We start from the raw sequence: 22,110 nt of genomic DNA, 5'->3' as shown, positions 1-22,110 counted from the left end.
AGGTCAATTATATAGAAAACAGAAAAATTCCAGCATTTTACTAGTATATATACAAAAGCTTAAATCAGTGTATTCGTGCTACCACACCAACTCACAAAGCCACATTTTTATTGATAAAAATAACTTGCAGCCCATTGAGTGAAATTTAAATGACTGTGCTTGTGAAACATAATATCGCGATTACTGGGTCTGATGTGTGCTGGATCAATGCCAGCACAATGCAGTACTTTGCTGATAATAGTGTGAAACATGTTTCTTGCTGCAGTAAATCTGTCTATAGACTTCAGAAAACTAAGATATTTTGTCAGCAGTAACCAAACTGTGTAAAATCTTACAGTCTCAAAAGACCACATATTGTTTGATTCCATTTATATGAAATGTCCAGCATAGGCAAGTAGAAAGTAGATTAGTGGTTGAGGGAATGAGGGCGTGGGGAGGAAGGACAATAGCTAAAAGGTACACAATTTTTTTTTTAAGATGATAAGTATGTTCAGAAATTAATTATGCTGATGGTCACAACTCTGACTATATTAAAAACCATTGAAATGTACACTTAAACGGGTGAATTATAGGTATGTGAATTATATCTTAATAAAGTTGATACCAAAAACATCTTACACAAAAAGCTTTCCTATGAAACACATGTTCCACCCAACTAAGATGCAATGTAAATGTTTGTTAAACTCTTATTTTTAAAACTTAGAATAATATCTGGGTTTTATTTGTTGTTGTTGTTTTAGTAAAAGAAGGAAAAGCTACAGATCACAGTATAAGGAAATCAGCCATGTATTATTTATTTTGTGCCATTTACAGCAAATGTGTACGTACAATAAAAGGGCAGATTTTATGTGGCTGTCAAGATTTTTCTAATGATAAATGTTTGCAATGAGGCATTGAAATGTGAACTGCTTGTGAAATGGACTGGTCCCTGACTTCTAATGGGGGCAGTCCCGTGGGAGAGACGCCTGTATTGCTTCAGATTCAGTCCAGGATAGTTAACCCTTCGTGGTGCCACGTTTTTCAGAGCAAGATTTGCATATACCTCACAGTAAGAGTTACAGAGTCTTGGTTTCATTATAGCTTTGTTACTCTTGTATAGTCACTTGCTCCACTCCTCTGCTTTAATTTTATGCCCTTATTTAAGTCTGATGGTCCATTCAGCCCTGGACGGTTGGAAGGGATCTGGAGTTGGGCTGTAAGGAGCGTGGTGGTTTACCTCACCATCTGTACAGATACTGTCGTTTTCTATTGTCTCAGAGTGACATTTCCGATGCTTTGGTCTGTGGGTTGTTCAAAAGGCTTCTTTAAGAAGGCAGAGGTGTTGTGGTTAAATAACCTGAGCACACGCTGCATACCATGTCTTCCTCTGATGGTCTCAGTGCGTGCTAGCATATTAAGGGCTCTGAGAACAACAACAAAAATATGTAACTGTATTTAACCTAATATTTTCCAAATTTATGCTTTGCTTTTTTAATCCTCACTCGAGGATATATTTTACTGATTTTAGAGAGGGGGGTGGGGAGAGAGAGATAGAGATAGAAATAGAGAGAGAGAGATAAAGAAACATCACGTATGTGCCCGGACCTATGTATGTGCCCGGACCTAGGTATGTGCCCTGCCCAGGAATTGAACCAGCAACCTTTCAGTTCACGGGATGACACCCAACCAACTGAGCCACCTGGCCAGAGCCCAAACTGATGTTTGAGTGAACTACACAACTTCAGAACTCTGTGGAAAATGCTCTCCCAAAGTCATAATTCTCTCCTCCTCTATTACTTTTTCCCAGCCATCACAAATCTCTCTATTTTTCTTGCTGGGCATGTTTGTTTTCAGCCACACTTCACACTTGCCCTGTCTGTTTTTCTAGTGATTGCCCAGTTATTACGTCTGGATGGCATTTGGAAATGCTGAGTGTATGGTGTTCTGGATATCTGTTTTCTTCATTGGTGGCTCTTGAGTCCTAAAGAACCGGAAGCCCACAGCCCTGCCTGATGGAGCAGGAGGTGGTGCCTTCTTGTGATCGATCCCTCTGTGTCAAACATTCCAGCAGAGAAGTCCTGGGAGGGAGGGGCAAGGAGAATTATTGTCGACTCATCTCTTCCACAAGAGAAGTGTTCATTTTTGGCCAAATGAAGGAAAATAACTGTTACGGTCTTGAACTGCCTGAATTCCCTGGCAGTGGCACCTTTCAGGGAAGGAAGTGAGAAAGCCGGTACCGCATTCCCTGTCCTTTCCTCTCTCCAGCTTTCTCCGCTTGGACCTGAGCAGCTGTCTTACTTTATCCCAGTGGTTCTCAACCTTCCTAATGCTGTGACCCTTTAATACAGTTCCTCATGTTGTGGTGACCCCCAACCATAAAATTATTCTCGTTGCTACTTCATAACTGTAATTTTGCTACTGTTATGAATCGTAATGTAAATATCTGATATGCAGGATCTATTTTCATTGTTACAAATTGAACATAATTAAAGCATAGTGATTAATCACAAAAACAATATGTAATTATATATGTGTTTTCCAATGGTCTTAGGCGTCCCCTGTGAAAGGGTCGTTCGACCCCCAAAGGGGTCGCGACCCACAGGTTGAGAACCGCTGCTTTATCCACTCACAGATCAAAAAATTCCTGGTTTGACTATCCAAATTAATATTATCATTATTTATAGGGACATCACTTCCTTGGACACTTTCTCTTTTTCTTACAACTCTATTCAGGCACTTTGATCCTTATTTAGGCATTGGGGTTTTTTACTGTACTCTTTTTATTTGTTTGCTTGTTTATTTGTTTATTATCACATCAACCAATGACCAAGTCCTGTTCAATCTAACTGAGATGTTCCTCCACATTCCTCATCATCTTTTGCTTTGGGCTGTTCCAGCGCCAACTTCACTTATTCTCTGTGGCTCGTTCTTCTTATAGCTCCTCCCCTCTCCCCCAACAGAGTCACTTGCCAAAACATAGGTCTGATCACATGGCTGCTTCACTTAAAAGACTTCCCTGGTTCCCCAAATTGCTTTGTTTAACATAGAATTTCCTGCAAAATCTGTCTCAAGTTCTTTGTTCTAACCACACGACACTGCGTATTTCCCAAGCCACAGCTAAGTTAAGACCTTTGAAGGTTCCAAGCACTGAAAACATTTTGGCCCCTCCCACTGTCTCACAGGTTAACAACACTAATCGGTAATTTAACATTTTATTGTAGGAAATCACACCACACTTAGGCATAAGCTGAAAGTAATGAGCACTTTTCTAGATTTTTCTGAATTTCTCTTTCCTCTCTAGCAGTGCTCCAGCTTCGCTGGTGCCCCCAGGAAATGTTCAGTCTGACTGTTGGATTGTGTAGCACTGCCCTCCCCACAAATCTGACTCCGCTGTTGTGCAAAAGTTGACCTCTGGCTGGAAAGTCTATCCTCCCCTTCATTCATTTAGTTAACTGCTTGCCCTTCAAGGTTCGGCTCAAATGTAACTTCCTTTATAAAGCTTTCCCTGCCGCCCCCGCGAGTATTGATCACTCAGCCTTTTGGTGGGAACCTTTGCAGCAGCACTTGTTCGGTTACGATAAATTATGTGTGTCTCGCATCCCTGCTCACATCCCCATGTATTATCGTTAAGTCCTCACCATGACCATATCATATTAAGGATTGGGATCCCCATTTTTTACAGATGAGTAAACTGGAACGTCTGTCACTTACCTCACACAAGCTATTATTAAGGTCTCCTGTGACAATGAATATAATTAATTGATAAAAGACGAAGAGCCATATAACTGGAAGGCATTGTTATTTTTGATACATTACTCTGGTGTGTGGTAGTAAGTGTTCACGTTGATATTTTCTTCTTGACAATAGTGGAGGGAATTTATGATTCCCACATAAGGAAATCCTTTTACTGTTAATTAAAATAAAATGTTAAGAATGCTGCTATGCTCAGGTGCCATGAAAATAATGAGGACACTCTATCCTACACATTTCAGGTTAATCCCCTCCCCCCTGAGGAGTAGCTGAGACTCGGGTCTCTGGAGGTGAAAGGCAAAGGCTAACGCTGTCCCTGCTTGTGCCATTCTCTCCCCTTTCTCTCATGCTTTATTTTCCTCATTCTCATTATTCTTCATGGAATTGTTTTAGTAGAGTTCAGCACCATCGTATCCCAGTAAGAAAAAAATTGGGGGGGATAAATATCGTGAGGGGTGCACAAAACAACAGTAGCGCTCTTTTAAGTTTATTATGGAAGCAAAGAATATTGCCCCTAGAATTTAATCTTTAGCAATCAAAACAAGGATTTCCAGCAGAACAAATAAGACTAGTTTTCTTTCTCTCTGGGTCTTACGTGTGTTTTATTGCTAGCAAGCCTTTGGATTTAACCAGCTTCCCAGCCAAGCTTTTCCGTAATTAGCATCAGGAGTTTCATTAGCTATTTTATGAGTTACTGGTTAGAGATCCTCATTAGCTTTGCCATGGTCTTAAACTTATCTTGACATTTACTATCTTACTATATAAAATTTTATGGTTAATTCTCAGTATATGCAAACTAGGCCTCTGGCCATTACATTTTTTACAGTGTACACACATTTTACAGAATCTCTTGTATCTTAACATTTTCTTTACAAATTTTATATAAATTACTGGCATCCAATTTACCAGGCTTCCTCATGTTGTTATACACATAAATAAGGAAAACTATTTATATATCACTCAGTTATAGTAGATCTTTTGAGAAGTAGAAAAAAAATCAAGGATTCATGTTTCTGCAAAATAAAATAATTTAATGAAATTTTATAATTTGGCTTTATCGCCAAACTTTATCATTTTTTATTGTATACTTTTGAGCATGTATGCTCAAAGTATTGTCCAGGGAGCAGGGAATAAAGTAATGTTTCTGCCTCCAAGTCGCTAGACTATGAAGTGAAGAACAATTAAATGTCTAGTTATTTAGGCATATTTTAGTTCAAAGTGCGTTATTTTCCCTTTGTTCCACACTCTAAAACAATGCAAGACAAAACGCCACCATCTGTGCAATAATATTCTTTTAAAATTTTGTGTTTAACCATTTGCTTACTGTTTTGTTTTTCATTCCATGGATATGAGGGCCTAAAATGTGCCAGAAATTAGCACACATTGATGAACAACACAGAAAGGTTTATTATATTCAGGTGAAAAGGAAATTTAGTCAGTGTAAAAAGTGTAAACAGTAAGGAAAGAACCAATTTCAAGTAATGATTAGTGCTACACTATTCCCTCAACAATTAGTATTATTATTTTTTTTAACATGGAAGGAGTTATGCAATTTATTGAGTGAGAAAATAGGCTGTAAAATATCTTTGCATCGTAAGATTCATTTCTTTTTATTTTTTTATTTTATTGATTTTTTTTTTTTTTTTTTTTACAGAGAGGAAGGGAGAGGGATAGAGAGTTAGAAACATCGATGAGAGAGAAACATCGATTCAGTTGCCTCCTGCACACCCCCTACTGGGGATGTGCCCACAACCAAAGTACATGCCCTTGACAGGAATCGAACCTGCGACCCTTCAGTCTGCAGGACAACGCTCTATCCACTGAGCCAAACCGGTTAGGGCAAGATTCATTTCTTAAACATATGTACAGATATGTATAGACAAGATGTGTAAAGGGTTACAGATGAAAGCATTAACAGTGATCTCTCGGGGTGATGGAATTAACATGAGTTTGGGTTTTTTTGTTTTTTTAATTTATTTTTATTGTTGGAGGTATTACAGATGTCCTCCATTGACCCCCTCCACCCTGCTCCAGCACCCTCCCCAAAACAATTATTTTTTGAGTACCTACTCAGTGCTAGATGCTGATCTATAAAATAGGGTGATGGTGAGTAAAGGGACGAGCTGTTTTATATTAGCTATTCAGGGAAGCCTCTCTGAGAAGGTGACCTTTGAACTGAGACCTAAGAGACAAGTAGAAACGGAAGAGTTTCCTAATCTGGGTCATCGGAGACTATGGATAGAATTCAGGATGGGAAATGTGGATGGGAAAAATAATTGCATATCTATTTTCACTAAACTCAGACTGAAACTTAGTATTTTCTACCATTTGAATGTAGGCAACGAACTTCAGTAGTATTAGCAGCACCTGTTACTTTGTGATCAATATTTTCATACCACATCTCAGTACTTGCAGGCATTTTGCAATACCGTCTTTGCTTTGAAATTATGGTACAGTCGTGCGCCACATAATAATGTTTTGGTCAACGATGGACCACATATGTACAGTGGTTCTATAAGATTAAAATAGAGCTTAAAAATTACTGTCGCTGCCCTGGCCAGATGGCTCAGTTGGTTGGAGCGTCATCTGTACACTAAAGGTTGGGGATTCAATTTTCAGTCAGGGCATATAACTAGGTTGCAGGTTCGATCCTGATCTGGGCACTTAGGGGAGGCAACTGATTGATGTTTCTCACATCGATGTTGCTCCTTCTCTTTCTCTCCCCACTCCCTTTTTCTCTTTTCTCAAATAAATTTTAAAAAACCCCATATCCTTGGGTGAGGATTAAAAAAATTCCTATCGCCTAGTGACATCAGAGCTGTCCTAACATAGTAGGACAACACATTACTCACATGTTTGTGGGGATGCTGGTATAAACAAGCCTACTGCACTGCCAATCATATAAAAGAATAACACATACTAGTACAGTTATGTATAATACATAATACTTGACAATGATAGTAAAGGACTATTGTACTGGTTTAATCATTATATTAGATTGTACTCTTCCTACTTATATAAAAGAAGTTTGCTCTAAGACAGTATGCCGTGTTATGCCGGCAGCAGCATAAAACACTTTGTAACTTCCTTTATAAAATACATCTTGTATTTACTGTGTCTCTTGATTGAATCATGTTCTGTTGTGTTTTATTTACTCTTGTGTTGTTTTTTGTGCAGTGCAGTAGCATGCTGTACAGGCTTGTAGCCTAGGAGCAATAGGCTATACCAGTGGTCGGCAAACTGCGGCTCGCGAGCCATATGCGGCTCTTTGGCCCCTTGAGTGTGGCTCTTCCACAAAATACCACGTGCAGGCGCACGTACAGTGCGAAGTTGACTTAAAACTTTAAGTAAAGTTTATTAAGTTAATTTTAGGGAACGTTGTGGAGGGAGAGAAGATGAGGAAGGTATGTTGAGATGGTTTGGACATATAGAGAGGATGAACGAAAGGAGATAGACGAAACAAATATACAAGATGAGTGTGGATGGGAGAGTTGGAAGGGGTCAACCTTGGCGAACGTACCTCAATCAGATTGAGGATGTTTTTAGCAAAGGCCAGCTTAGGAGTACCCTAATTAAGTTAATAACAATGTACCTACCTATATAGTTTAAGTTTAAAAAAATTGGCTCTCAAAAGAAATTTCAATCGTTGTACTATTGATATTTGGCTCTGTTGACTAATGAGTTTGCCAACCACTGGGCTATACCATAGAGCGTAGGTGTGTAGTAGGCTGGACCACCTAGGTTTGTGTAAATGCACTCTGTGATGTTCACGCCACAAAGAAAATCGCCTGAAGACAAATTTCTCAGCATCTATTGCCATTATTAAATGGCAGTATTTTTAACTACCCAGACTTTACACTTCATAATACCTAGAATAAGAAAGGTTTGTATTGATGGTTTATTGTATTGTTTCAGAACAATGAAATGATGGAGCTACAGAGAATACGGATGAAGGATGAAATTCGAGAATATAAATTCCGAGAGGCCCGGCTCCTTCAGGACTATACTGAGCTGGAAGAAGAAAATATCACGTTGCAGAAACTTGTGTCCACATTAAAACAGAACCAGGTAAGATTTAAGAAGTTATTTGGTTACACTCCAGATAGACCACGTCTTTGGACCATTAAGGTTAAGTCTTCTCTTTATTTCTTTGTTGGGAACCTGTCAAAATATGCCTTAATCTCCCTACAATATTTATGTGCTGAAATTCCCCAGCATTTCTATTTTAGCTAAGAAATTTCCCAATCCTTCTATTTTAGCTAAGATTTAGAAGGCAAACCTAGAAGTTGTATGATTTACAATAAAGTTCCATTGGGTAAGAAAAATTTCAGTTTTTTACTTTAGCTCAATGTTAACGTTTTTCAGGAGTAAATCATATGTATTATAATAACTTAACCTGACAACTTATTAAAAACCCGATCTATAAGCTTGTTTTGTATTACAAACTTAAGGTCTCCCAGCAATCCTTTCTCTCTCTCTCTCTCTCTCTCTCTCTCTCGCTGAAAATTACATTCGCATTATATAAGGAAATGGCTTAAGAAATATAAAGCAGTAAGAACAAAATTATAAGAAAAAGAAAATGCCTGATTTCTTTTTTTAGCTGTAACCTGACTAAACAGATTGCATGTGTATGTTTAAATAAATTTTTTTGGTAGTGAGGCTTAGCTTAATTGTTTAATTTTCCGTTATTAGTTATAGCATTCTTGAACCTGTAATTTTAGAAGAATTTATTTATGAATACAATTTTATCAAGTAATTAAGCGAAGCTGGATTGTATATTCAAGATCTTTTCAAGGTGCTTCTTCAGCCACAACCTCTACTCTGATCTAAATGCTATTGTAACTTCTCAGTTCAGGTCTACACACTAGGTACCAGGCACTGTGCTAGGCTAGAAAGATATGAAATCCATAGGATAGCATCCTTGCCCTCAGGAGACGTAAAGGCCAGCACAGATGTATGCTTCTACTTCTACTCAAGTTGGTAGCTCGATCCCAAACTATTATTGCTTTTGATAGATACAGGGGTTAAGAGAAGAAAGGAAATATCCAGAAGGAAAAAAAAATCCAGGTATTGATACAATTGAAATTTGATTTCTGATCATTGCCATTTCCCCCATTTTTGGAATATGGGGGAACAAGATGTCTTCTAAGGAGTGCGGGCATGACTTCAGACCATGAAAAAAGGGTTACCAGGATGTCACCATGTGATCTTACCTCATTCCCTCCCCTTTAAGCCTGAATCACTGTGTGTGCGCGCAGAGGGCTCTCAATACCATGGACATTCCAGCTCTTGATTTGACTGGGGTCATTGAGCTCACAGTGGAGAAAATTATACTTCAAAGAATTTTTTAGAAACTATGCTTCTCATGAACTTCTTAAAATAAGAAGGGTATTTTTTGTGGTCTGTGTTTTTTTTTGTTTGGTGGGGTTTTTTTTTTTTTTGGTCGCTCATGAAGTATGTAAAGGCCTTGAAGCAAATATACTTGAAGTGCAAATATTTAAAGCGGTCATTATTTGTGATTCCTAAAAGTCCTCAGTGCTCTCTGCACAGGCAGGAGTGCGCCCAGAGCCTCGCTGTGGAACCTCCCATCACTGCATGTGGCAGACTCATTTACTCAGGAGGTTAATTTAGGCCAGTATTACGTATTCTTGAAAGTCTGCCAAAGTATCCTGTGAGTCCTCATTAACCCAGATGCCGTTTCGGTGGGAGTGTGTACGAGCAGTCTGGCAGATTACTATTTACAGTTTACCCGTGCCCTTCCACCGGTAATTGAAACGTGGGAATCAAATGCTTAACTCAGAAGTTTGAAAAAGAAAAAAAAGCAAATAGAAAAATATATACATTTCTTTAATTTTATTTTCTAGATGCAATATGACAATTTCCCAATTAAGTGTCTAGTTCATTAATTTGAAATAATTTCCCTGACAAAGGGCCATTCTGGCTTATTCCCTGACAAAGGGGTACACTGTCATGTCACAGTCTCTTCCAATTAAGGAAATGCTGGTTTGGTTTTTGTCTCCTACTGTTGGCCTTTATTTATAGGAGTTAGCATCTATTATAAACTCCCTATATAATTAACGAAATATTAAGTATAATAATTTATGCCACAGATTTTTTTTCCAAACAGATGATGATGGTTGACTTTCAATCTCAAAATTGGTCTGATTGTTGCTTTGAACTGAAGCTCTCTATACAAAATATACTCCCCAGCCTGGTTTGATGTTTCTCTCAGCGGAAAGCTGTTAGCATTATACTAGGCTTAGTTCAAAGAACTCGAAGATTCTTTCCTTCTAAAGTTCCATTTTCCTTATTGGTTATTTTCTTTAAAGATGTTGTTTAAATAGCACTTTTTATTTCCTTTATAGTTTCTATGTATTGGTTTGTTTATTTTCCATCTCCCTCCACTAAGATGTAGCACCTCACCTAGAATAGAGCCTGGCCTATGGAAGGCATTAAATAAATACCTGCTGAAGGAAATAATAAATTGTTCTTAAATTTCTGTTTCATTCACTCTTCAACTGAGAGAGGAAATTATAATTCACCAAACCAATTTTTATATGTGCTCCTAAATATGAAATATATGGAACATCATCAACGAGTTGACTGCAAACTTGAGCCACATCCCTCCGTGTGCTGATTTGGTTCTGTGCCCAAAATGAAATCATGCTGAATGAATTTTCCACCTTTATGCGTTTTAGAACAAAGCAAAGCATAGGAAAAGCAGCAGTGATAAAGAGCAGTCAAGGCAACTGTCAAAAAAATCCACTGATGAAGCAAAGCTGTTTACTAGACCTCTTGCAAAAGAAACCGCCTCGACAAAACCTTAGTAATGTCTCAAAATGGGAGCGTTAGGGAAGAGTGTTCATAGGATTTTAGGATCTGGACTGGGTTTTGCCAGGTGGCAAACTGATTGGCATAGACCAAGTTTATGACATAATAGCTTTGAGTTGGAAAGTACAACAGAGTGACGATTTTGACGTGAGTCTTGCGGAAGCGGTGTTAGTTGGGTCTCATCTTCCAGGAGTGAGCAGTCCCTGTAAGCAGCTAAGTTTTTTATGCCTCGTCCTATTATTGGTAGTGAGGACGAGGGATTGGAAAATTTGCCTGGTTGCAGTATTAAACAATTACTTAACATAGGGCAGGAAATTATGTTGGTTTTAATTTTTAGAGATGTGATGGTGAGAGGAGGGGGAAATAATAAATTCCATTTCCCTAATATCTCACATATTGAACTAAAGCACTCAAATATGTGTTATCTACTTGTTAAAATTAATAATTCAATTTATGTCTATTATGAAAAACATTTCCTCCAGGGATATATTTCTATATCAGGCAATAATATCATAAGAGACCTAGGGAACTGTTATCAATTCAGTTTGATTTCATTGAACCAATATTTCCAGGGTATTTTTCTATAAAGCCATATACTTTTTTTAAGGACAAAGACATGGTCACTGGCTCAAAGAACGTATAGTCCCAGTAAGGAAGGCAGGTCATAAACTCAGCCATCCATGTAGTTGCATATTAAAGTTATGTGTTAGGTTTGGCAATACAGGGCTACATTAAGATCTTTAGAGTTTCAGACTTTGAAAAAGTTATAGTACCTATTCCCCAACCCCATGTAGTCAAAAATAAAATACTGATTTTTTTTTCTGATGGTAACTACTTTGATGCTATTTTTAAAATATTGGACACCAATTCTTAAGTGCCTTCTCATCCTGTTTCTTGGTTGATACAGTTTGCTGGGGCTCTAATTATCTGAGGCCTCCTTACAATGATGGCACCATGAAGGAGTGAGCTGTTAGCCTGAGTGGGTCAACAAAGACTGGAGTTAGGATTAGATTCCTGATTTGGGTCTTAAAGGATAAATAAGAGTTTTCCAGATGTTAGCCTTTGCCTAAGCAGAGAAAGACAGAAATATCTGGTTGAATATTAGGAGCTTGAACCAGTGAGTGGAGTGAGTGAAGCTGCCCAAATAGAAAGAGATCAGGTGTCATAGGAAGTCTACCATCAATTGAATACAAATCGCAGAATTAAAAAATCTACAAAACACACTAAATTTATGTCATCAAGCCCAGGAGTCGACAAACTTTTTTTTCAAGGGCCAGATAGTAAATATGTTAGGTTTTGCAGGCAATACAGTCTCTCTTGCAACCACTGCACTTTGTTTTTGTAGCATGAAAAGCAGCCATAGACAATATATAAACAAAAAAGTGTGACTGTGTTTCACTAAAACTTTATTTACAAAAATACATGGTGGGCTGGATTGGGTCCAGAAGGCACAGTAATGTTTGAAAAACCCTGGTCTAGGTTATCAGTTTAATAGGGATTAAAGAATAAAAAGGTCTGTAATGCAAACTAATGTCTGCAAATGTAAGCTGTTATACAATCTGGGGCAGTCAGAGGATTGGTTGAAATATTAACTAAGGTGGCCTGAATTGTCCATGGAAAGAAAAGGAGAAGGTCAGGATGAAGACAACTTCATAGTATATAAGCAGCCCTGGAAGAAAACACGATACAACATGCTGTTATTCCAAGCAATTTCCATGACTTAATTCTTACAAATAATATTATTATGGACCTGTGAAATTTCAGTGACCCTGTATAGCAGTAAGTGTTGGTTGTCCATTATTATCCATTGTTCCCTTCTCCCAATGTTGTATCCAGTTTTTAACTGGGCACTAGTCTACACAGAGTAAAAAGTATATTCTTCACCTCTCTTGCAACCAAGTGTCATATGACTAGTACTGGCCAGTGGGATATGGGGAGAAGTGATATGGACAATCTTTGAAACAGGTCTTAAAGGGAGAAGGTATGCCCCTTACCTTGTCCCACTGCTTGGAACATAATCAAGATGGCAAGCCACCTTGGACCATCTGGACCAAAATGAGAGGTAGTGCAATAAGATACAAGGAGCCTGGTTCCTGGATGACCTCATGGAGCAGAGATTTCTACTGATCCTTGATTGACTATTTCCATAAGGAAAACAAACTCCTATCTCAACTAATCGCTCTTATTTAGGTCTCCGTTACATCAGCCAAACCTACATCCTAACTAAAACTATATTGAAAACTGTTATCCTAACCTTTGCAAGACAAGCCATTGCATTGAGATTATGTGAAGAAGGATGGTGGGGGTGGGGGAGAATTAGAAATGTATGAAAGTGATAATGGTCTATGATCCCTATTTTTTAGTCTTTAAAAGCTTTTTTAAAATACAAACTTAAACTAATATAAACAAAAGTAAATTTAAAACTAAACACATAAGTAATGTTAGTACCTCATATCATAATGACTTTATTATATTACTTTTTCTACTCAATTTTTTTATCCACAATAGTTTATTCAGCAAATACTTATTGCAGAGCAGAATTCTGTTAAAAACACTATAAAGAAACATTGAAGCATTAGGAAGGACACCTAGGTGCATAAAAAGTCTTTCCCCTTTCTGAGGAGATTACAAAGTAGTTGTGCAAATAAAATATTTATTGAAAAATGCCTGTGATAAGTGCCATGGAAAAGGCCCCAAGGAAGGCATGTTGGTTTAGAGTAGAAATCTTTTCCCTCCACGCTTTCATGACCAAGAGGGTGTTCGAGCAGGCTCTTATTTGATATAATTCAAAAGAATATTACATTGATAACAATACTATATATATTATTTCATAATAGGTATTCCAGATTCTGTCCTTAAGCACATAAAATTTTTCTTTGCTTCTTCATCTTACCCTTAAACATTTTTATTGAGATTATGTTTTTATTGTGATCTTTTAACTAATTTATCTCTGGGTATAAAAATTACTTCATTATTAATAATTAAAGAAAACCAAGTAATAGTGATGATGAAATCTTGGTTGTGAGTAGTCTCATAAACAATTATGAAAGAAAAAAATCCCCATTTTATTAGGCCAGCAGGGACCCCATAAAAGAAATCCTTAGACAAAACACATTTTCATCTCTGCTAAGAACTGAATTTATATTGATATATAATTTCTAAAGAAACCATCCTGTGTTGCCGTAAGGGTATATTTACTGTGTTCTTTATAGATTTATTTTGTAGACGAACGTTTTGATTTTTTTTTTTTAATGATTAGGTCCACTAGAGTGTCTAATGGCAGTTTTGTAAGACGCAAATTTTAGTTTTATGAATCTTCTCTGTCCTATCTAATTCAGGTTGAATACGAAGGCTTAAAGCATGAGATTAAGCGATTTGAAGAGGAGACGGTGCTGCTGAACAGCCAGCTGGAAGATGCCATCCGGCTGAAAGAGATCGCTGAGCACCAACTGGAAGAAGCCCTGGAGACCTTGAAAAACGAAAGGGAGCAGAAGAACAACCTGCGGAAGGAGCTGTCCCAGTACATCACCCTCAATGACAACCATATCAGCATCTCCGTAGATGGGCTCAAGTTTGCGGAGGACGGGAGCGAACCGAACAATGATGACAAAATGAACGGCCACATCCACGGGCCTCTGGTGAAACTGAACGGAGACTACCGGACTCCCACTTTGAGGAAAGGCGAGTCTCTGCACCCGGTGTCTGACTTATTCAGTGAGCTGAACATTTCAGAAATACAGAAATTGAAGCAGCAACTTATGCAGGTAAGAATTTTGTTTAGGGCCATTAGAATGAATTTCTTATAGATTGTATAGCATGTTGTGGGATTTCTTAATCTTACATTTTAGCTCCAGATTATTTTTTTAAATATTGCTTCTTTAATTAGCAACTTTGAAAGTGCAGTATTTTATAAAGACACAACAGAAGAAGTGTTGAGACATCTCATTTGCATTGCTTTAAGAAATTTTTTAGAGCCACAGATCAGATCGCAGCCAGGAGGCAGCTCGATGCGCATCTGATAAAAGAATTCAAAGACTTTCTATACAAGTAAAATGACAGAAAATTATCCTTTCCATCTTAAGCAATTGTATATTGTCAGCATAAGAAACATTCTTATGAGTTTATTCTTGTGAGTTTATTTGAGCCAAACTGCCAACAGCTGCTGGGAAGCGAAATCTCAACGGATTGAGCTAATGCTCCAGAGAATGCCAGTTTTGCACCATATTTTATACATTATAATAAAAAGAAGAGATATAAGTAGGTTACATTAAATCCATTGGTGATAGTTTAGGGAAGTGGGAAAAAGCAAAGCGGGAAACTCTGGGATCAGATGAAAAATAAAATGATAGGCACATACATGTTTTACTTAAGTGGGTACACAGAATAGTTACCAGTCAACAATTAACTCAATAACAATGAGGGGATTTGTGGTCTCCGCAGAGTGGTGCCTGTGCTTTGAGGGGTCCAGAAAAAGGAAAATTACTTTGACATTCCAAGGATATGTTATTGTAGATGCAAAAAGACGCAATAGACAAGCTCAGTTAAGGTAAAGATTGACTTTTGTCAGGGCAGATGCTGGCCTAGGACATGATTACCTGCCAAAAACTGCATTTAGTTAAAAAGTTTTCATTTCAGACCATCCTTTGTGGTTACTTTAGGTTTCTGAGTTTGTAAGGCTGCCTTGCAGGCCTTCCCTGAGTTTATCAGGTTAGCATGTGGCCTCTTTTAATCTATAATATATAGCTTCAAAAATAGTGGTTGTAGCCCTAACTGGTTTGGCTTAGTGGATAGAGTGTCGGCCTGCAGACTGAAAGGTCCCAGGTTTGATTCCGGTCAAGGGCATGTACCTTGGTTGCGGGCACATCCCCAGTAGGAGGTATGCAGGAGGCAGCTGATTGATGCTTCTCTCCCATCAATGTTTCTAACTCTCCATCCCTCTCCCTTCCTCTCTGTAAAAAAAAAATCAATAAAATATATTTTTTTAAAAAATAATAGTGGTTGTAGACCTAGCTAGTTTTGCTCAGTGGATAGAGCGTCGGCCTGTGAACTTAAGTGTTCAGGTTTGATTCCGGTCAAGGGCACATGCCTGGGTTGCGGGCTCATTCTGATATGCAAGAGGCAGCCAATCAATGATTCCCTCTCATCATTGATGTTTCTATCTCTCTCTTCCTCTCTGAAATCAATAAAAATATATTAAAGAAAAAAGAATAGTGGTTATATTTCACAGCAGTACTTTAAGCTTTGGGCTTTCTATGTGTTAACTAGCCTGGAAACCATATGATTAAAAATGCAGAACAGGTATAAATCTAAAACCAAGGAGTTCTGATCCCAACATAAGCTAGGCCTTAAATTTTAGCATATTCAAATCAGATGTCTTGTGTAGAGTCCCGTGTCCAAGCTAATCTCATTGTAAAATGGCCTACTTTGAGTCTTGCCTATATGCTATACCTTAATCCAGTGCTGATGGAAATCTTATCTGGATAACATCACCACCATTACCATCACCTGGGGGCTTAGCACTACAAATTGTTGGGCTCCACCCAAATCTACTGAACCAAGAATCTGGTTTAACATATAGCTGCTAATTAGAGGCTGTTAAGAATCCAGCAATCATTTATTTGTATAGTAAACAGCACTTACAATTTTCTACCTCTACAGAAATGATGAATAAAGAATGAAATTAGCAGAAATAAATAAGGCGCTAGAGTACAAATAAAGTTAATTTATTATAAGGCTTACTTTTAATACTACATCGATTGAACATATCCTGCACTTCACTTGCTCAATGCTTTGGGCTGCTAAAAGAGAATATTTTCACAACGTTTCATTTGAATCAAGAAAAGAAGGCATAGCCACTGGATGGAATAAAATGAATTTCATATAGACTTTTACCTGACTGCAAAGTCCACTTCTTTGCAGGTAATACTTTCCCATGTCTTGTTGCTAAATGTTCACTAATACAAGTAGGTTGGTATTGAAGGGGAGGGGGAATTTCTGCTCTTTTCCTTCTTAGTTTTTCTGACTGGCCTACCTAAGAATTAAACTGACAAGAGAGAGCCCTGGCCAGTGTTGCTCAGTTGGCTGAAGCATCATCCTGTACACTGAAAGGTCACAGGTTCGATTCCTGGATCAGGACACACATCTAGGTTGCAGGTTCAGTCCCTGTTGGGGTGTGTAGGAGAGGCAGCCAATTGATGTTTCTCTCACACACAGATGTTCTCTCTCTCCCTTCCTCTCTCTAAATTCAATATTCTCAGGTGAGGATTTTTTTAAAAAATTGACACGAGAGAGATTAATAGGAGAAAATAGCCAAGTTTATTACATGTATACATATGGGGGTTCCATAAGAATATGGGACCCGAGGACAAATGGGGCAGTTCTGGGCTAAGGAAGGGGAGGCAGGGGACTGGGAGGTCAAAGGGAAGGTAGGCAATTCACAGGTAGGTGAGGAAAAAGGAGCATTTGGGTAAACAAATTCTAACTGGCCACAACAATGGAACACAGAGGGTGGGCTACCAAACAGGCTTTGCTTGGCTCCTCCCTGTCTGCCACACTTGGTTCATATTAAGTTAAGGTGATAGCTCCCTTCCTGGGTTCCTTTTGGCAGGTAAGAAGGGGGAAAAAGGCTCTTCTGGAGTCTTTTGTTTCTTAAAAACAACCAGCTTAAAATAATCAATAAATATATATACATATATATATTGGGTGGCAAATGCTGCTTCCCTCACTCCAGTGGGGTCAGGTGTGGCACTGGATGATCAAACAATAACAGTATTGTGGTGAAACATGAGTTTTCACACCAAGAGGAAACAATGAGGACCCTAAGAGGTCTTGCCTCAGTCAGGTGCAATTTTGCTGCTCAGGGAATTTAGTTCTGTCTGAATGTTGCCACCAAGTGAAATAACGATAACATTTTTACTTAAAGGATTTTGAGATTGTGGCTGTCATTGGTATAGCAATCGCTGTACTATTAGACAGCTCTCAATTTTGTGTATCTCAGTTTATAGCCTCAGCATACTTTGATGTGCGAGTTTTTATTTTCATAGTTTCCTTTTCCTTTAGGATCTCTTTTGGCCAGGGTCCAGAGCACTGCATTTGTGCCTTCACATTGAACACCTGCACTTGGTTAATGTTGACAGTTTGTGAAGCTGTCAAGGGGCACAGGCAGGGTTATAACACCCTATGCCAGGAATGTGCAGCATTTAAGATTTTCTTCCTAAGGATTAAAGAAACCCTTTGGAAACAGGATACCCAGGCCAAAGCCTTTTCTTATTTTATAAGATTCCATCTATGCACGCAAATGATGTTTTCCCACCCACGAGTATTTACTTAATCTGGTTCTGAAATGGGAAGAAAAAAAATCTGTGTTTCTGCCTTGGGTATCAGGAATGTTAGGTGAGTTGCTTCAGGTCTCTGAGACACATGCACATAAAGAGAAAGGTGATAAATTAGCCCCATCACTATTCTCTATGATGCCTCTGTTGGAATTAGGCGGGAAAGAACAACAACAACAAAAAAAAACAGTCCCGCCGAAATTGGTTTGGCTCAGTGGATAGAGCGTTGGCCTGCGGACTGAAGGGTCCCAGGTTCGATTCCGGTCAAGGGCATGTACTTGGGTTGCGGGCACAGCCCCAGTAGGAGATGTGCAGGAGGTGGCTGATCGATGTTTCTCTCTCATCGATGTTTCTAACTCTCTATCTCTCTCCCTTCCTCTCTGTAAAAAATCAATAAAATATATTTTAAAAAAACAAAAAAAACCAGTCCCCTTCCTCAAGATGTCATACTGCCATCTGCTGGGAAAAGATAATATAAAAATCTAGGACAACTATCATTTAAATAGTGCCCCCTAGCATTGTATGGTGTACAGTAGTGCCCCCTGCAGAGAATTACATTGAAGCCCTGGCGAGCATCCCAACCAAGCCTCCTTTGTAGAGCTGTTGTGAAGACTAAATGGGTGGTAAATATGAAACCATCTATAAGTCACAATTTTTTTTATAAGATTGTACTGGAACCATCTATCAGTTTTAGAGGTGTCAAGAAGATTGCCACTTCCACTTTATATAAACAGTCAATATATAAAGCATAGAAAGTATAGGAAAGGGCAAAGGCTGGTAAGCCTATATCTATATATGGGGCTGTTTTTTTCCCCCAGAGAAAATCAGAGTGAACATTTCACTGAACTGTATTTCTTCTTGGGTATGCAATAAATTACAGGAATATTTTAAGTTTAGCCAGTCATGCTAACTTTCACATAACACAAACCCATATGAATTAAAAAATATATATAAGAAAAATACATATAAGAAAACATTTTTAAAAGAACTTTAAATTTTATCTTTCAATTACAGTTTACATTCAATATTATTTTGTATTAGTTTCAGGTGTACTGCACAGTGTTTTGACAATCAGATACTTTACAAAGTGATCCCCCTGATATTTCCAGTGCCCACCTGGCACCATACATAGTTATTACAATATTATTGACTATATCCCTTGTGCTTTATTTTACATCCCGTGATTATTTTGTAACTACCAATTTATACTTCTTAATCCCTTCACCTCTTTCTCCCAGTCCCCCAAGAAAACTTATTTTATTCATCTAAGAGTCCCTGTAACTTGACAATAGACCTTGATAGTGAACAACTCAATTAGCATAATTCTTTATTCATTAAGAGACATTTTTAAGGGTATTATTGGATAAATTATTTTGGCTTTTTGGTGCTCTTTAGACTCAGTTATTTCCAATATATTACCTTTGACATTTTCCAGTAGCAGTCAAGTGCTTTAATTAGTTTTATTAGAATGAAAAGAAGTAGAACCTGTCTGGGAAAACTAAATTATCTAAACTATTTAAAGGAGTCTCTATGCTTCTGCTAAAATTTTTACTTTTGATAAACAGCCTCTTTTTAACTTCACAATACCAGATATCAAGCTACCAGTATATTATAAAGCCATGGTTCTCAAAACTGCCTGGTACTGGCACAAGAACAGACAGATAGACCAATGAAATAGAACAGAGAACTCAGAAATTGATCCAAGCCATTATGCTCAATTAATAGTTGACAAAGGAAGCAAGAGCATACAATGGAGTCAAGACAATCTCTTCAATAATGGTGCTGGGAAAATTGGACAGATACATGCAAAAAAATGAAACTAGACCACCAACTTACACCATACACAAAAATAAACTCAAAATGGATAAAGGACTTAAACATAAGACGGGAAACCATAAAAATATTAGAGGAATCCACAGGCAGCAAAATCTCAGACATATGCCGAAGCAATATCTTCACCGATACAGCTCCTAGGGCAGTGGTTCTCAACCTTGGCTGCACATTAGAATCACCTGGGAATCTTTTTAAAATCCTGATTTCCAGGCCTCATCCTCCAGAAATTCTATTTCTTTGTTATGGAGTGGGGCCACATAACATTCTCTTACTTTATAAGAGAAAAATATAATGCTGGAGTTTTTAGAAGATTATCCATAACTGAGTAATTTTTTAATTTTAATTTTTTTGGTCAGACCAACCTTAATCATCTGGAAAGTGTGTGTGTGTGTGTGTGTGTGTGTGTGTAAAATTTGGATACCATTCCATTCTCAAGTGATTTCCCCAGAAATGTATTGAGTGTGGAAAATAGCACTGTATGTGGATTGGAGGCACACAAGAGCAATGTTCTATTTGATGTTTTCTGGAGGTGCTATTATGAAGGAACTGAGAGACTTATCCTTTTAGACTTAGGGAATGTTTGTGTTAAATATGAATTGGCAGAATTCAGATGGAAACTCTCCTAAAGGCATTACCTCATTCATTTTAACACTTTTGCCTCTAAAACAAGCTTTAGACACAATCAGTACATTTTGTTCTGGTCCAATTTTTATTTTACTTTATTTAATCCTATTTTATTTAAAGGCTTTTCCTACTATAGGGCTTTTTGGAGGTAGCTTTGACTTTTGTAATCATGTATACTAATCAAAATATATTTAGACTTTCAGAGCAAATTCACTTAATTTCCAAGAGAAAAAGAAAACAAAACTCCTGAAATAATCCATTTTCATTGAGATTGTATATAATACCAGTAATACAATATTGATAGATTTTTCTACCCCCTTTATAAAAAATTCAAATGATTTTTCATCTAATACCATATTACAAAGTTACCTGGGTTTTTCACTTAAAATTATTGCCCAATAGTCCAGATAAGTCAATTCATCTTTAGCTATTGAGATATAATCTTTTATATCTAAGGAAACCCAGCTTAAAGGATTTGTATTCAAATATATCCTGACTCTGAAATGAAAGAGTTGCTTTGCACACAGATTCAAATTTGTGAAAACGGATGTGTTTGCCATGTGGAATCATGTTGGTCATGGGAACTGGACCACAGTTACCAAATGTTAACAATCCATAATAATAAAAGCGTAATATGCTAATTAGACCAGACGTTCTTCTGGACGACCTCTGGACAAAGCCGTGGCATCGGGGTCCGAGGCAGCTGCCCCTGTGGCGGGGTCTGAGCCCCTTGCACGAATTTTGTGCATCGGGCCTCTAGTAGCTAACATAATACCTTGAGCATTAAATTCGCTGTCTAGCCCAGCCAGCGTAGCTCAGTGGTTGAGCATTGGCCTATGAACCAGGAGGTCATGGTTCGCTTCCTGGCCAGGACACATGCCCAGGTTGCAGGCTTGATCCCCCAGTGTAGGTTGTGCAGGAGGCAGCTGATCCATGATTCTCTCTCATCATTGATGTTTCTCTCTCTCTCTCTCTCTCTCCCTCTCCCTCTCCCTTCCTCTCTGAAATCAGTAAAAATACATATTCAAAAATCCACTATCTAAATCATCAAAATGTCATTATTGTGACAGTTTGTCCTCCTCTTATAGATTACTAAACTGAAGCTTGCTCAGAGGCACATAGCTAAGTAAACGATGGTGCCAAGATTTGACTCGAGTTCTCTGATGCTGCAGCCTCAGTTTTGCTTTTTACCTATAATACTATTTTGCGGGGAAATTTTGGTTTCTGTAGCCATGATACGTAACTTGTGGATTATGTTCCTGTCATAGATATGGGCAGGCACTATTTCATAAAATCACAGCTACAACTTAGGAGCCTCTAAATAATGATTTAATGTAACAAAACTATATTTTAAGTTCTAATATACATGGCCACACTGTACAGGCAGTCCTTGCTTTGCATAATATTGTAGAAACATAAATGTGATTAAGCAAGCTGAAACTAGGCAAAACAAACTTAGTAATAAGAAAATTACAACTGTTCTGTGATCTTTAAATTTTTTTGTTAAACATTAAAACTGGTTATAAATGTATAGAGAAATGAAAAAAATAGTAAAACTACTTAGTACACTGTAATCTAAAATTAGAAATGAAGTTTTCTTTGTAAAAAACTCACCTCGGAAATAAAAATTTAACACCCTCCGCCCCTTCAAAAAAAAACACACAAGCACACAGGGAAATTAACTTTATATTTTGCAAAATATCAAAGCTATTCAGGCTTTTAAATAAAAATATAACCCCCCCCCCCGAAAAAAACTTATCAA

General features: G+C 37.8%; 1 protein-coding gene across 6 annotated transcripts in view; it reads left to right on the top strand.

Annotated features, from left to right (window-relative positions):
• The window catches only part of BICD1 (BICD cargo adaptor 1), a 191,313-nt gene that overhangs the window by 127,624 nt on the left and 41,579 nt on the right, over positions 1-22,110 (top strand). For all 6 annotated transcript variants that reach the window (XM_070410466.1, XM_070410465.1, XM_070410464.1 and 3 more), the window contains exons 3-4: positions 7,645-7,797; positions 13,899-14,324. In XM_070410466.1, coding sequence (XP_070266567.1) covers positions 7,645-7,797; positions 13,899-14,324 — 579 coding nt within the window. The remainder of the gene's footprint in view (positions 1-7,644; positions 7,798-13,898; positions 14,325-22,110) is intronic.

This window comes from Myotis yumanensis, unplaced genomic scaffold (genome assembly GCF_028538775.1).
Source record: "Myotis yumanensis isolate MYYU_CA2020_CCGP unplaced genomic scaffold, mMyoYum1.0.hap1 SCAF_3, whole genome shotgun sequence".
Classification (NCBI taxonomy): domain Eukaryota; kingdom Metazoa; phylum Chordata; class Mammalia; order Chiroptera; family Vespertilionidae; genus Myotis; species Myotis yumanensis.
Note: the sequence above shows the minus strand (reverse complement) of the source record. Positions and strands in the feature narration are given on the sequence as shown.